Below are 16539 nucleotides of genomic sequence, written 5' to 3' on the forward strand. Positions count from 1 at the left end.
CCTTTTCAAACAGAACATCTCAGTTCTTCAGCGTCCAAACTTTTTCCCACCAAAATAAAGAATTGTTTATGAAAACATCGATACATCCAGGTTTATTAGACAATCTACTTAATTTAAATGAGAAGTGTCAACGGACAGCACAGTGTGCCTTTGTGGAAGTCCATGATGGATGGAGAGCAAATAGAACTGAATCCCTTTTCTTCAGGTCCCTTTTTATATTCACCCCTCCTGGGATTTAAGGGGCACTTCTAAGTATTCCTACTGTTCACTGAAAAACTCCCTTTACTGCTGTGTCTCTTCACATATGGTTGGAAATTATTCCAGTAACCAAACGGGCACACAGGTCACTAAATCCTCACATTTAGGGGCACACAGAGGTTGAAAAGGCTCTCCTCCCTCTCCAAAGGAACTGTGCTCAGGGACAGCCACACTAATTTATCCAGGGTCTGAACCCATCAAGTCTGAAGCGGATTCCCGTCCTGCGGGAATACTGTACCTAAATACAGGTTAAAAGCTGAGCCGTTGTGCTTGAGGATAAATGGAAATTATTTTTATTTAGTAATACAAAAGGTTCATGACCAAAAACCTACAAATAATTTCTTTTTACTGTACGTGGCATGCATTTCAGAAAAGGGAGTGGAATTTAAACAAATTAATCTTCATTTCCTTCCCCTCAACACAGGAAAGTCACTGTATTTCTATATGAAAGCCCTTGATAGCCCTGTGAAAAACATAAAACTTCTGGGAAGCTTGGTGGAAACATACTATGGAGTGTAATCCTCAGCACAATGACATATTTTGCACATGCAGCTTCCTAAATTAAGTCATGTCCCCTCGTTTTCTTGAACTTTTTCCCTTAAAACTTCAGTCCCAATTCAGCCATACTGGAAAGCAGGTTCCCTTTCCTCGAGCTTAAAAACCCACCATTGTTTTTGATACATATTTTAAGTCAAAAATAATCCTTTAATAGTTCCAAATGCCATGTGTGGTCTGCTCAGAACCCCTCCTGCTCCCCTAAGCTCCAGGACAAGAGGTCACATCCACAGGAGCTCAGGGCATCTCCTGTGCCCACCTCCAACCTGCTGGGATCTGGTTTTGCTGCTCCTGCTGCTGCTTCTCATCAACCAGCACAGATGATAAACGCAGATGTTTGCTCCCGAAATACACATTGGAAATAATCAAATGGCTGGAATTATTTACTCCCTTCTCTCCAATAATGAGCTAAATAATTGATATAGCAGCATGTCTAAAGTAACAGACTTCTTTATTACCTGCAGTGATTGAATGCTTTTTTAATTTAACTTAAAAAGGCATTAAACACAAGGTTTAGCCTCCAGTGGGTAAAAAAATCTCCAACTTCCTCAGAAAATCCTTTCCAAATTGTATTCATCTTGACTTAATCCATGATCTACTGAGTGAATTAGGCTCTATTTGTTTTGAAAATCTATTTTATGGAGTTCCAAGGGCTGTGTTTTCCTTAGGAAGGGCTTTTTCTGCCTTTCTGACCAGGATGCCTGCTAGCAGCCCTCAGCATAGGCCTCTGCAGGTTTTTAACGTCCCAAGGTGCCCCACACATATGACTAACAAAATGTAAATAAACACAGCTGAGCCAGTAAGAAATTGGAAGGTTTTCTCATTAAAGAAATAAAATAAACAGATGTCCTTAAGCACTTTGGCTCATGTTTGTCAAAGGAATGGAAAACTCTCAGATGTTTGAACAGCAGTCATGATATAAGGCCACATCTCAAGCGAGAGAAGAGGGAAAAAAGCGATGCCCTGGCACTTAGAATTAACTAATAGTTCTCAGGGGAGGCCCCTTTTGATTTGAACCTTAGCAACTTCTACAAATAGTTTTTAACAGCCGAGCAATAAAATGGGGTTTTATTCCTTCTCAGTTTGTAAAGTAGTAAAGGACAGACTCGGCCATTAGGAGCATGAATCACCAGCAGATTTGATTAAATCCCCATGGTGTTCCAATCAGGTCCTGGCTTTAGGGTCCTGTGAGAGAACAAAGCAGGGAAAAGCACAAGCTACTTGAAGCAATCAGTGAAAGCAGGGAAGGGAAAAAAAAAAAGAAATTAAAAACTCAAACCTAGGGTTTTACAAGGATCTCGAGTAGAGCCAAGGAGGAACCTTTCAATGACTTTTTTTTTTTTTAATTGGAAATTATAATTCATTTAAAGGAAAACTTTTTATAAGAACATATAACAGCCAGTGAAACTTTTGAGGAATAAGATTTCTTAGATCCACAACATCATTTCTGGTGAGAACAAGACAAGTCCAGTTCACAGCCAGCATACAGCAGCTGTAACATTGGTTTCAATGCTAGAAAATCATATTTATGTCCCGTCTTCAACTGGGCCAAACAGAAACTTTTGCTACTCTGCCCCAAAGGTCCTGCTATGATTGGTGGATCTCTCCTGGGTCACTGCAAGTCTCTCATCAGAGAGGCCAAGCCCATGTTTGCACAGGCTGGAAAGCTGAGTGCATGTCCTGCTCACGCACACCTGTCTGCTCAGGGCTTCAGTAAACCTCACGCTGCCACTTCTGAAACACAAACCATTAAAAAATGCGTCACAGAAAACCAGCCTCTGCTTCAAACCAGCACCTCTGAGGCACACTGCAAGCCCCCAGTGAATGCAGAGTGGCTGCTCCACGTAAAGCAACCCCACAGCCCCAGCTCCCAGGGACACAGAGTCATCCAGGGGAGCTGAACACCTTTCACTGAAAGTTAACCAACATCCAGAGCATGACTTTGCATGACTGATTTAAAACTGGGACATAATGAGCTTTACAAATTTTTCCAGTATTTTTTTTTTTCTTAATTTGAGCTAATTCTAAATGCTGAGCAATCTCAGAAATAATATGGCTCTTGCAGGGAATTTTATAGATCCGAACTCCCAGGTATCAGCAGATGCTGTCAAAGTGCTGATAAAGCTCCAACACAATTCAAGAATTTAGACTGCTCTATGTGTTCAAATCTCTAAGTCTAAGTCTCTAAGTCTTAAAAAAAAGATCCAGGATTTTGGAGTATCTTGCACGTAAAAACGAATTTTAACTCCAGTTTTCACTCACAAGTCATTCGGACACTTCAATCCCAAGAATGGATGCAACACAGAACAAGAATACACATTCTTGGAACAATACAAAATACTAAGAAAAGGTATTGGCTTCACAGAGCTCCCTCAAATTAGGAAAAACAACAAACCCACTGCTCCCATTTTTTCTTGATACCAGTCCTTCGAAAAGCAAGAGAATGAAACTGCAGTACAATACTTGAACAAAACTTTCTGCATCTCTTTCAGTCTGAGAAATTTTAAGGCTTAGACAACACAGGTTATGGAACAAGCTTGCGAATATCCCAGATGGGGAAAGAGGAATAGAGTCATGATTATTTTTGGCACAAGACTGCCTGCAATCTCCTCATATTGTTTCTGAATTACTACCACCAAAGGAGCCTCTCTGTGCTCACCTTGCTGTGTCAAACAAATCCCTTGATTTTTACCCAACTCCTGTGAAAGCCCAGCAGCCCTGTTACGGATTTTGAGCCATTTTCCCCCACTACGTTTAGTCAATGATTTGGGGAACAAATCTTTGCTGACAAGGCAAAGCCTGCAGCCATCTCCCTGTGGAACAGGAGCTCCATCACACACACCTAAGGGATTAAAAAGGCTGGAAGGACACCTCAATAAACCACAAGAGTCTACATTTGCTGTGGTCTGTAGGCATATGGTAAATATTCTGCACCCATACAGTGATCACAAACATGCAGAACAGGTTTTATAAACCCTCCTGAACAGAAGATCCAGGGTTACCTGCCTCTGAAACTTTTGGGGGGTTGCCTTTTCTTGTCACCCTATGGCAAAGACATTAAGACCAAATTTCTGGTGATTCTGCAATCCATGGGCTACAGCAAAGGGTTTGGGAAGAGAGGACAAAAAAGGAGCAGCCTAGGCTGGGCTATTCATGCATGCTTCAACTTTCAGTAAATTTTGGGTTTTAACTGCTACTGATGCTGTGGGCAAAGTACTTTCTAAATACCTGAGATTAATTCCCAATGCCCTGAGGAGGCTGTATCTGTGTTAAGAACCACAGAGAAAACAGAGAATTTTCACATGAAGTCAGGTCAGAAAATATGCATTGAAGCATTAACCATTACTAACATGACTTTTTGTGAATCCTTACTCCTGTCTTTTTTTTTTTTTTTTTTTTTTGGTCGTTTTTTGGACAGCTCCCTGCTGCTGCCATCACCAAGGAAGGGACAACACACACAACCATTTGTGACTAGGTGGCTAAAGACAGGAATTTAAACCCAAATCACATAAGCAGACACCTTTTCTAGAGGAAGACATAGTTAACCAAGATCTCCGTGTGTGAGATTTAATTATAAGCATATGCATGTCTAATTACAGGCATGTGAATTTTTTATGGAGAATTTTGGTTTTGATACCTAACTTACTTTGAGATTAACACTTCCTACACTACTGAAGTAAGAGATTCTGGAACTATTAACCTCTGGCCTCTTCACTTGTACTTGATAGTTTTGAACTGTGCTACTATTTAACATTTCCCTCTTAGTTTAAGGTCTGTTCCAAAGCCCACCAAAGCTTCTGGTTGTCTTTGGATCAAGCCACCAGCCTGTAATACTTTTATAACACAACCATTTCCCTTACAGGAGAGTCCTGAGGAATTTAATACTGATGAAACAAATGAAGAACTGCAAAGAAAAAGGTCCTTCTAGAGAAGATTCCCAAGGAACCCATCATAACTTAATAGAAAATGTGATTCCTTCTTTCAAAAAAATATTCCTGTTTATATGATTCTCTAAATTAGTATAAAGGAAACAGCCAACAGAAGCTCCCACACAGCAGATTCCAACTCTAAACCCTCTAAACGTGTGCAGGAGGCGGCAGGTGAAGGCATCAGCCTCAGAGGTTCTGTGCTAGGACAAGGTCAGACCATTAAGGGAATTCTCCACATGAATTCAGCAGCCCCTACCTAAGGCTAAGCTCGACCACAGAGCAGATCTGCACACCCTGAGTTTATTTCCTGATCCTGCCTAATTCTTTCTGGTGTTTGTAGGCAGTAGGTCTGAGCTTACACACCTACACCTTGTTCATTATGTTCTCTGGGAAAAGTAACCACTTCAATTACCTTCTACAACACAGGCCTGGGTAAATCCCTGCTTGGAAACACGTGCTTGCTTTTCAGAGGGTGCTGTTAGAAGTGTTAGCAGCATTCCAAGTGCTGCAGTAGACTTCCACACCACAAACACCATTTTATATCCTTTACAACCATGCACATCTAACAGTGAACAATAAATCTATCTTACTAATTACACATTCAGCTTGTTATAACCATCGTAAAAAAGTACAGCTGGTAAAGCCATGAAATGATGTCAAATCATATTTCTGCTTTCTGGAGAGAAGCTGGGTTATTTTCCAGTCTCCTGATGAAGCAGAGTGCTCAAAGCCATGTGTGGAAACAGCTGCCAACTAGGTCATCCACCTTTAATTAGGTAATGATATTGTCTTTTTTCCTACCCATTTAAAAGTGTTTGACATTCTGCAATTCAAAGTGACTTAGGTGTTTATCATAAAAAGCTGCCTGAGGAAGAAATTGAAGCATGAGGTACTAAATCCAAAAGCCAGTGTTTTCTCCTTAGCAGCCAAGTTCAGGCTGTTCAGCCACAGTTATCTAAAAAAAAAAAGGAATTGCCTGTATTTCAAAGGGGGTATCGAAAGTATGGTCAGCTACATATGTTTCTGAAACCCCCTTAGAAATGTGAGCTTTGGCAGCTATGTGGGAAGCACGGCCAGTTCTTCATGGCAACCCAGACAGAGGAACACAAAAATCTCTCTTAAAAAATTGCCTGAGATTCATAAGAAAACAAAAAAAAAGTCTAACAAAAAAAGTATTAGCTAATTCAGGCTGGAGTTAACGGAGTCTGGCTGCTGGATGCTCTCTCTTGCAGAAGACAGACACTGGAAGAACATCCCAGCAAGCAGCAGCTGAACAACACAAGCTTTGGAAAAACAAGGGGCTACTTGCAACATGAAAGGGAGGTAAATTAAATTTTCACATGTTCGGAGGAAATACCACAGGACACGTTTATACAAATATGTCTGAATAAAACAGGCAGCATCTGTTTGAGAAGCTGTCTCATCAGCTGCCCCCACAGTTCCCGACACAATTTGGCTGGACAAGCAGTAATGCTAAAAAAATTAAATTTTACCTTCCCATATCTGGATGCAAAGGTTCCCGTGAGTAAGGAGTGAAAAATAATTATCGTCTCATCCAAATCCCACACAAACACACGCTGTGATGACAGATGGGGTGGAAAAAAAGAAATATAGTTACATATTAAGCAACTGCAAGAACAGGTTCAGTCAGGAAATATGTCCTGTTGGACTAGAGATTTTTAAGATCTCAAGCCATTTGGAGCACTGACTGTAGATGTTTTGTGAAAGCAGGCAAGATGAAACATCAGGAATTTTGGAACTATGTGTGCGCTGGCCATCCCAGGAGCCTGCTCTCCTAACAGCCACAGAAATCCCCCGTTGCCTATCAAGTCAGGGGAACAAAACATCAGACTTACAAAAAGCCCAAAGGAAAAGAAGAAAGGGTACGTATGAAGAATAGTTTGAGATGTAGATAACACAGACATTGAGCAATTGTTTTGACTACTTGTGCCTGCAGGTTCCAGTTGTATTACTAATTTGGTTCTGTCTCTTGGATTTGCTAACAGAGGCAACTGTTCATCTTTGCTGGAAGTACCAAAGGAATAGAAATTAAAGTTATTACCTCAATCTCACTGTCAGCAGTAGGGGAAGGATCGTTGCTTCTTTTTGACCGGGCTCGTACCTTGCCATCTGACCCTCTGTGGTGTCTGTCTGCCTCTATATCTTTTGCTGGTGTTGTTGAATATTCCCCTATTAAAGAAATTCCACTGTAAACTTAAATTTTGCATTGTGTCACTGTAACTAGAGCATCAAACCTTTCAGTGAAAAGCAACAGAAAAACTAAAAACGCCATGAGAAAATCTTTGTCTTTTCACACCAATAGCTAACAGTGCTAGAGAAATAAGTTTTAACTCTTAAGATTTGTTAAAACAATTTCAAAAATCATAAAAATCTCATATATAACGTTTTTAAAAGGACATATCACTTCAAAAAACCTTATCAAAATTTTCATTGGAAATTAAAAACTTTTGGAATTTTACTCCCCTCCATTTTTTACAAAGATAGAAATTAGAAAGGCAATAGAAACAGAATCCAATACCAATTACACTGCTGAATTTTTTTTAAAATCTTTTTGGTTTGGGTTTTTTTTTTTTCAAATTTGATGAATGCTAATGATTAAAAATATGCCTTCAACATCAAATTTTATTTAAAAATACAGAACTAACCTGTTGATCCTTACCCCAATTCTCAGAGGACAGTATTTTAGATATAACTGAGAAAAGGCACTTAAAAGTAAACTTCCATGTATAAAGTATCTGTTTTGATTGGCTTGAGTTTTACCCAGACCTGTCTGGGTTTCACTCACCTTACATTGCAAATCCTTCTCAAACATATTTTTCTTCACACCTTGCTAAGCTGTGGCCTCTGCAACTTCCTAGAATAACCATGCTCTTCTTCAGAGAAGCTGGGATTGTGCCCAAGAAGCCTGTTTAAAATCATCCCTTCTCAAAAAGGCTGAGATAAGATCTAAGGAACGGAAAATTCTCCAACTGCTTTTAGAGCAGTCTGTGATCACTTCTTTTTAAAAAACAATACTAGCTTATTTTTCCTTCAGAGCAACCACAGATGTTCAGATTTGTTTCCTAAGTCAGCAGACCTTCAGTGGGTGTGTACTGTGATCATCCACAAATTGTGTGGTGCTTTATATAAATGTTATTGCACGCCAATGAAAACTAGTAGGGAGGTGATATCTGAAGATTGCTCTTGAACAGGACACTGGGGGATCATAATCCACCAGTAGTTCCATAGACTACTTAAACTTTGAAACTTTAAAAATCAGGCATGCAAAGATAGGACACAAATTTTCAAGCTTTTTTTTGGCACAGAATTCATCTTGAACTTTCGTATTAGACACCCAATTTGCATAGATGTTTTTAAAGAGGGACTTTCTCTTGATGTAGTTGTTTATGAATGCACAATATTATCCATTAGTGTAAGAGGTGAATACAATCCTTGACAAAGACATGAGCTGAAAAGTCATCAGACATGAAGGAAAATGAGAATTTTTCAGCTCATGGCTGTTTGTTTCGAATTCACTGCTATCCATGTGAGCCCCCTGTACTGATCTGGGGTTGGTATGTCATTGTCTTATCTTTCTGTAGAAGAAAAGAAAAAAAAAAACCCAGAAATCTCCTCTACCTTAGAGGAGACCAAACTTCATATACTCATGAAAACAACACAGGACGGTTTTAGAGAGCTTGGATACTCCAGTCTCTTCCCAAACCCGTGTGAGAACCGTTCAGTGCCAGACAATCTGAGCTATCAGTATGTATTTTAAAAAAAGCCCAACAACAAGATGCTAGTGTTTGTGTCTGCAGATGGCTGAGGCTGCCAGGCTGGGAACACAGGAGAGGCACCTACCAGAGAGGGATTCTGTGCTCTGGCTGGTGATGTTGTGGGAAGACTCCTGCAGGGAGTAGGTGGAGGTGGGGATGGCCGAGGGGCTGATGCTGTTGGCAGACACGTACGGGGAGCTGTAGGACGAGCTGTAATACTGAGAGTACTGGCTCTGAGGGAAGCTGGGATACGAGGAATATTCCTTGGAGGGAAAAAAAAGAAACATCTAACTCGCACGCATCTGGTTTTATCTCACAAACGAGTAAGGTACCACAAAAGCAATGTGTTACTTGTGCACGCAGCAAGCCATGGCTCAGGAATATTTCACTGAAGAACTGCATTTCATTCACTTAGGAAATTACATTTCTGCTTCTCCCAAATATACTCCTCTTTTATTATGATAGACTAATCAACAAGAGGTCAGAAATCTGGCAAGTTCTCGGTTTTTTATAGGATTTTAGTTATCAGTGCAGACACATGTTTTATTACAGAGTTTAACAATTTTATGTAAGAGTGAAGTAGGGTGGCTTTCTGAAAAGGGCCATGATGGAACACATAATCTTTGTAAACAACAAAACACCTAAGAAATTGCAGGAACAGAATGAGTAACTGGGTGAGGGAAGGAGAAAACAGGCTGCATTTCCCCATGACCAGCAACATCTTCTGATCAGCTGTTAGGCTAAAAAAATGAAAAGAAACTAGCAATTTTTTGCAGCAACGCTGACAACAGTCTGCCCAACTATCTCAGCAATAAATAAATGCCTGAGTGATCCTGCCTACCTACAGAAAAATGAACTAAAAATATGACATGCAAGTGACCTTGGGGAGCTGAGGTATCACAAAACTCTTTCTCTTGATTTTAAGGCTCCCAAGGAAACCCCATACCATTATCCTTGCATGTTTGGTGGGTGTATTGTGAAAAGCAGGACACTGGAAAACATTATAAAATGTATCTCTGAACAATCAAAGCGTAAAATGTTTGTTTCTTTTTGTTTTAATTGCAACTCCTGTCCTTGTCCACTGAATTTGCTTTTCCAGATAAAGAATCGTGTTCATGCTCTGGGCATTGTCTTTGAGCAGAAGGCTTTTATTTCCTCAGAAATTATAATCAGTCTCTGGTATTAAACAGAATTAAATAATAAATAGTCTTTGGAAAGACTAAAAGCACTTTCCTCCTTAACAGCTTACATCTTTGCCTGTGACAGCTATTTCATTAACTTTCAGTCACCAGGGAGCTCTCAAAAACAAAGACTCAAATTGTCATATGAACAATTAGACTGAAAAAGAAATGAGATAATTTCATGGTTTTCTCCTACAGAAAATTACAAAATAATGAAAAAAGCCCAACTTTTCCCCCCTGTTTAGGTAACCTCCATACTTCAATCAAATGCACTTCTATCAGCAATGCTGATGTCTTAAGTCCAAACTGAAGCAACAAAGAAATCGCCCACTGTTGCCATTAAAAACACAAGTCACCAATCACCCTACAAACAAGGAACTGAAATTACTGGCCAACCAAAACACATCTTCTGGGACCGTGTACTCATTTGTTTGGTCCAAACACAAAGAGCCATTTGCTACTGAAAAACATCTGTCTTGTGTGTATGTGCCTGCTGTTTATTTATACACACACATTTATCAAGGTATCTGAGGCATGGAGCCCACGGACAGGTGTGTTCTCAAACAGGGAAGTGCTCAGACAGCTCAGATGGCTCCACATCCACCAGGGCCTGCCAACACCACTCTCAGATTGTTCAGATTTACTGCACAGTACCAAGACAGCAGACGACAGGATTCTAGAAGCCGTCCCCTCTGGAGAGGATGCACAACATATCTGAAAGTTGTAAGATGGCAGAAGAATGAGGAGACTCTTGGCACTGCTGCAGCAGCCAGTCAGAGATTGCCAGGGCACCCTCCTCCTGCAAGGTCTGCCCTCTGAGTGTGTGTACTGAGACACACCTTAAAATTAACCAAGATATCTTGAAGTCCAGCAAATGAACAGGCCCAAGGAGTAGAGCAGAATGGTGTTCAGCAAAACACAAAGCAATACCTTCCTTAAATATCTGCCAACACTAAAATAATCTCTCTGATCTATAAATCTTCCAACTGGTTTAAAATAAGTGACAAGGTTGCCAGCAATGGATGCTGAAGCCATACCTGATGCACAGCACTGAATCCTGCAGAATTTGTCAGGCCGTTGGCTCCCTGGTAAATCCCTGCTGTGCCTGAGGGAAAGAGGATCACAGTCATAAGATAAATCAGCAATCAAAGTAACAGGATATGTTAATTAATTCAAATAATTTCCAACAGAAAGTAAAGTTCCAGCTCACTACAAAACATATGGCACAAATCTGAGGCTGTAAAAACTTTGGGCTGTTACTGGGGTTTACTGACTGAAAGGCATTCATTTACATACACTAAAAGATTGATTATGGGGCCAGGAAACACAGCTAGAACACAAGGATTCAGCCCAGGTTTAAAATTCAGTTACTTCTTTTTACAGTAAGTAATAGAATTGCATTTTTTGGGATAGTAATTTTAGAATACTGTTTTTTATCTTCTCCTCCTGTAGGAAAACCCCTCAGGTTACATTGCCATCCTCCCACGTGTGCTGTTTCATGCATGAGTATCCTGGCATCTGTCCTAATTGATCAGGTACCCAGGAGTTTTCAGGAGAAAAATCTGCACCCTGGTGTTACTATTCCCAGTGTGAGAACAATATTGCTGAGATTTCTGGGACAGCAAGGAGCCAATATATTTCTTCATCCTGGGATATTAGGAAGAGAGGATGGACATGGTTCTGTCCCAAGCGAAGCAGCTGATGCTCAGCCAGGCTCCCTCAGCTGGAGGAAGCACCACCACACAGATTTTGTTTGGAGAAGCAAATGTTCAGGTATGATCTACAGGAATGGTCTGTCTTTGCCTCCCATCAAGCCAGTGGTAGCAGAGCCATATGTTCTCATCCCCTCACAGGTTCTAGCCTTCATTTAACCCCACTCTATGCTGGTTTTGATTTCAGTAGTTTTCATTCCATGCGGTATGTGAAGGAGGTACAATTTTGGTGCTGCCAGGCTGCACTGGGCTCATCTTGGCTTCATTCTGTCACCTCAACGAGTCAATCAGACTGAGCCCTAATCAGGCCTTTGGCCTTTTCTCCTCATTTGGCTCTCACCATGCGAATGACTTTGAGCAGTGCTGTTTTAACCATATGACACTCTGCACGTCTCCATGGGGCAACCATCCTCCCAAGTTCCACTTGCTTGTTTTTATTTTAGGACACCGGATTAGCTGGGGAACGGACAGCTGAACAAACTCCACTCTGCCAAGTGCAGCTACAAAGCACATGCACTGAGAAATAAATCTCAAGCCAAAAAGAACCAAGAGAGAGGACTCTGCCCTCCAGCACTAATTTGTTGCCATATGTGGCCTTTAAAAAGAAAATAGTAGAGAGGATGAAAAGAGACTACAGGTGACTGCCAGGTACCTAGAGGCCTGGGTCTCCCCAAGACCCAGAATGTGCTGGCTGGGAGCTGAGCCAGTGCAGGTGGGCTTGGGTGATGTCTCCTCCTGGCATTCCTGCCTTGGAGGCAGCTGTGGGTGGATCAGTGCCCAATCCCTCCTGCTTCCAACAACCCATATGGGGAGACTGCCCAGAGCAGCATCCCAAAGACAGCAACACAACCAGCTCTTGGCATTTCCCCACTTCCCACCCGTGACAGGCTTCTGCAGGTTTTCCAAAAGTCACAGGTATGCAGCAGTATGAATATATTCCTGTGGTAACAGCATTTCTCACCACTGTGAAGGAGAGTAATAGAGCCCCAGTGCTCACAGGCAAAAACAACTTTCACAGAAGACAAAACAGCTCTTGTACACCAGAGCTAGAAACAATACAGGGGGGAATTTTTGATTTTCCTAAACTGTCATTTAGAAACAATCCATCATCCTTTATTAAAGCTGTCAAGAGGGGGATGAGTTACCTCGAGGGACTCACGCTTTATGTGTAAATTGTGATGAGAACATGTTTATTGCTGTGCTACCTGCACGATACTGCAGCTTCCTGGTTTCCAAACAGTCAGAGAGAGTGAGGAAAAGGAGGGATCTGCATAGTTGGATTAAACTTAATCAGAACTTTATACCAGCTGTGAAGAATGAGTGTGCGCACGCACACACCATAAGTGAGCAGGGAGAGGTGGGCGGGAAAGTAGGGATGAGAGGATGGGGAATCCTGCTCCACAGCTTCCCACAGCGCACTGTAACTGCACCCAGTGCAGTGCATTTTACACTGTGGTTTTGCAAAATATATTTTTGCCACTTTGGATGAGCTACCCAAGTTCAGGTGTCCCTACAGGCCACTGCAGCCTGGCTCCCTCTGCCCAGGGGAGTTTCCAAAGGAAGGACAGATTTTTTGCCTACATACTTAAATATTTGTGAAAGTGCTGAAGACTGGTATTCCCTATAAACTGAAGTTCAACCTGAGGCAACTCAGGTTTTTCTCTTCTTCTGGCTCCTGTCATTGCCTCCTGACCAAGGAGGACTACAATCTCACATTGTTTGTCTAAACTGAGATCAAACACAACCCTTTTCCTTGCCCTCCAGCAGTGCATTCAGAGATTTGAACCCCCTCCCCTCAGCACACCTTGAGAGCTGCTAAGCTCAGTATGTCCTGGCAGCTCAGTGTTAAAGCAGAATAATTACAGATAAGGACACTAAGGACGACCAAAGTCAGTAAACACTCGGAATTTCTTCCCAGCTGAACAAGGATGAAAAGCTGGGAGGAAAAAAAAAAAAAGAATTATCTGCATGGAAAAGAAAGTTCTTAAAGATTCAGGTCGAGCAATATTTATCTTGGGAACTATTATAGCTCAGACCCTGTTCCACTTCACAGGCCAGACCAGAGAGCCCATGTTTTCAATGATGCACCCTCAGTTCGAATGGTAGGAAAACAAACAAGTGCCACAGGCAATGGAGACAAAGATAAAGCCTCTCTCCACAAACAGAGAGTGAGGCCTGCTGATCACAATTTCTGTGAGCAGCCTTGTAGAGTTCAGCAGTTCAGAACACATACCAAAACCAGTCCCAAATGTTTGCTTTTCCTCCTTAAGTTGTTGGTAGGAAATAAACACTTCCACAACAAAATGAATTCTGCCAGGTGCAATTTCAGTTTTGCATCAGTAAATTTTGCACTCAAGAAATAGGAGAATTATCAACAGATACTGCAATTTAGCCCTATTTCCCATGTAGCCATTTTTCCCCTCAAACACTTCCCCAGCACCTCTTGTAATATTCAGAGAAAGACTGAAATGAAGTTTGAAAGTTGTGGAATGTGGAATAGGGCACTCCTAGGAAGCCCCTTGGTAAGTAATGTACATGAATGCCTAACCCCCTTCCATTTCTGCCTATTTCTGCAGAAGTTTTGCTTTCACATATATTGGCTTTTTTTCATGGACCTCTGAAGACAACACACACTCTCAAACTGAGACTGGTTTTACGTTTGCAATACTGTAGAGGTGGGAGCAAGTGATTTGTTTCTATCTATCTTGGTAGCTCAATGCCAAGTAATTGCATTCAAACTCCCTGCAAATCAGAAACAAGCCTAGGATCTCCCCCTTTGGATCTTCTCCATATGGAATATGGCTCACATCTGTGTTCAATCAAGCCAGTTGCTAAATGTCACAATGCCCTCATTCACAGGTAGCTTAAAGAACATTTAGCTCATAATAAAACAATCTGAACTCTGAAGTAGAACAGCTCTTCAGATGTGTGGTACTGTAAGTGTTCCTGTAAAGTATTTATATCACAAACACACTTGCATGGAAAGACACGGCATGAAAGGGGTCCACATGCCAGGCAGAGCCAGTGCCATGATTTTTCCTCGATAAGTAGATGTGGCCCTTCCCTATGTGAGTGTCCAAGGGCAACATGTACAGAAAAACTCTTTGTGAGCTGATTAATGTTCTATTCCTGTTCTCATACAGATGGATTTCATTTGCTATTTTCCCCTCATTCACTTTCTAATTCAAGCATTCCAAAAAACCCCCATGCCATGGTCAATGATAATTTCAATGGTGCGTGATCTGGCCCGTGTTCCTGCAAAAACTTTCATACCAGCTTCTCACCCTCCACATTTGTCTTTCAGTCACTGCAGAATCAGGCTGCATTTCTTCCCCTCCTTGCCAGGTATGAGCAAGTAAAGAGAAGAAAGGAATATTCATGATTATTTTCAGTGTATTCAGAACTAAGCTCTGGCATTGCTAAAAACAAAAAGGTTTTTTTCAGCTTATGAATGCACAGAATGATACAGGAATGCTGGTGTCTTAGGGAGTGGTGATTATGAAGACAGGATGGGCCTGTGGTGTAGTTCAGATCAAAACCACAGCTTTGAAAATCAGGTTTGTGTCCTTGTCTTTCACAAGTCAGAGGGGCCCTGACAACGGGGAGGTGTTCTCCAAGCCTCCTGTACTGCTCAAAAGAGAAAAAGCTGCTAAATTTAGAGGAACAGCTGGTTTGCACTTTCAACATTCAATGAAATACCCAACAGCAAGAGGAGGAGACGGCCAGGCTCAGCACAGGTGGACAGTTTCAGTGTTTATCTCAGCTCTCTGGGCAGCCAGCAACAACTGTGAGTCCAGGAACACTTAAAAGATGCAACACTGAGGGTGGCTACCATGGGCGTTTCTGAGTATGTTTGTGTCATGATTTAACTCCAAAAAACCAGAATGATGAAGCTTAGACCTAAGCATTTCCTCTGACTTGTAGATGAAACGCACAATGGCTCCACAGAGAGTTCTCTCAAAGGATTATTTGACCATTTAGGACCAATAAAATAAATGCCTGCAGGGGTCAGCTGAATTGCATGGTATTTTACAAGGCTGCACGAAATGGCCTGTGCATTCTGACATCGTGAGGCTGTTTTCCTGCAGGAAGCACTGCTGACTGAGTGATGCAGGCAAAGGTCCCAGCCCACCTCCCTGCACAGTGTGCATCACTCTCTGCTGTGAACAACATCTGCCTGAAGACTTCCATGGTCATTGAGAGAGGTTCTTTGCAGTGCTTTAGCTCTCTGACAAGCTAATGTTTCCTGCAGTAAATACTGCCTTCTCCAAGCTGCTACATTTTTAGTGAGAGGTTAAGCACTCATCAGAATTACCTCCCACCAGCTATACTCTAGTGCCTTGTAAGGTTCCAAATCCTACAACATCTGCCTGCATTTACTGGGCAAGAAGACTCATAAAACCTTGCATGGTTGTCAGCTGTGGAGGCATTTTAAGACTATCTGACCTGTTAAAGGAGAAGAAAAAACTCAACCCACATGTACTTTGCAGCAGATTGCTCAAGTGTTTGCCATTAGGTGTAATGAACCCTTCCCCAAAAAGTCTTGTATTTCTGTCTGGAAGGGCTCAGACAGTGCAGGGAAGAGCAAACTGCATTAAGCTAGATGAAAAGCATTATTCTACAATGTTAATACACCACTTGACATCAGCAGTGTCTGGTAAAGGACATTGCTCCCAAAAGCATATGAACACCTTCTGCAGATGATACTCTCAGATACAAAACCCATTCAACATAAGCCCATTTGTCTCCCACCACAATCCCATGCAGTCCTGTCAGCCTGACCAGGTGTTTGAGGGCACTCTGGTGATATAAAACACATTTCACAGTTCAGTTTTTCTGAGTCAAAGCTCTTCCCGTGCTCCTGGGAGTGCTCAACTCACAGAGCCTCAAAGAGCTTTAGTAAGTGATGACCAGAGCAGCTCTAAGAGCCTGGCTTTTACCATCCTTTTGAGCTTGGTCATCTGTATAGCTCAATCCAGATCAACAATGGTGTTGAAAGTGCTGGGATGGTTTATAGTTCCTCTCAGGATCAGAACCATGGGAAAGCAGTTAGATTTTACTGTACTTTGAGAAAGTGTTTTTAACCACTTCTATCTAACAATGCTACAGCTACAGAAGGAAATCACAC

At 41.7% G+C, this 16539-nt stretch overlaps 1 protein-coding gene across 4 annotated transcripts in view; it reads right to left on the minus strand.

Moving 5' to 3' along the window:
• EYA2 (EYA transcriptional coactivator and phosphatase 2) overlaps positions 1-16539 on the minus strand; it is an 87574-nt gene that overhangs the window by 19521 nt on the left and 51514 nt on the right. For all 4 annotated transcript variants that reach the window (XM_066199159.1, XM_066199158.1, XM_066199160.1 and 1 more), the window contains 4 exons: positions 10737-10804; positions 8604-8781; positions 6805-6932; positions 6236-6319 (listed from right to left, as the gene is read on the minus strand). In XM_066199159.1, coding sequence (XP_066055256.1) covers positions 6236-6319; positions 6805-6932; positions 8604-8781; positions 10737-10804 — 458 coding nt within the window. The remainder of the gene's footprint in view (positions 1-6235; positions 6320-6804; positions 6933-8603; positions 8782-10736; positions 10805-16539) is intronic.

Source organism: Chamaea fasciata, unplaced genomic scaffold, assembly GCF_029207755.1.
Source record: "Chamaea fasciata isolate MVZ Bird 193981 ecotype frontalis unplaced genomic scaffold, bChaFas1.0.hap1 SCAF_17, whole genome shotgun sequence".
NCBI lineage: Eukaryota > Metazoa > Chordata > Aves > Passeriformes > Sylviidae > Chamaea > Chamaea fasciata.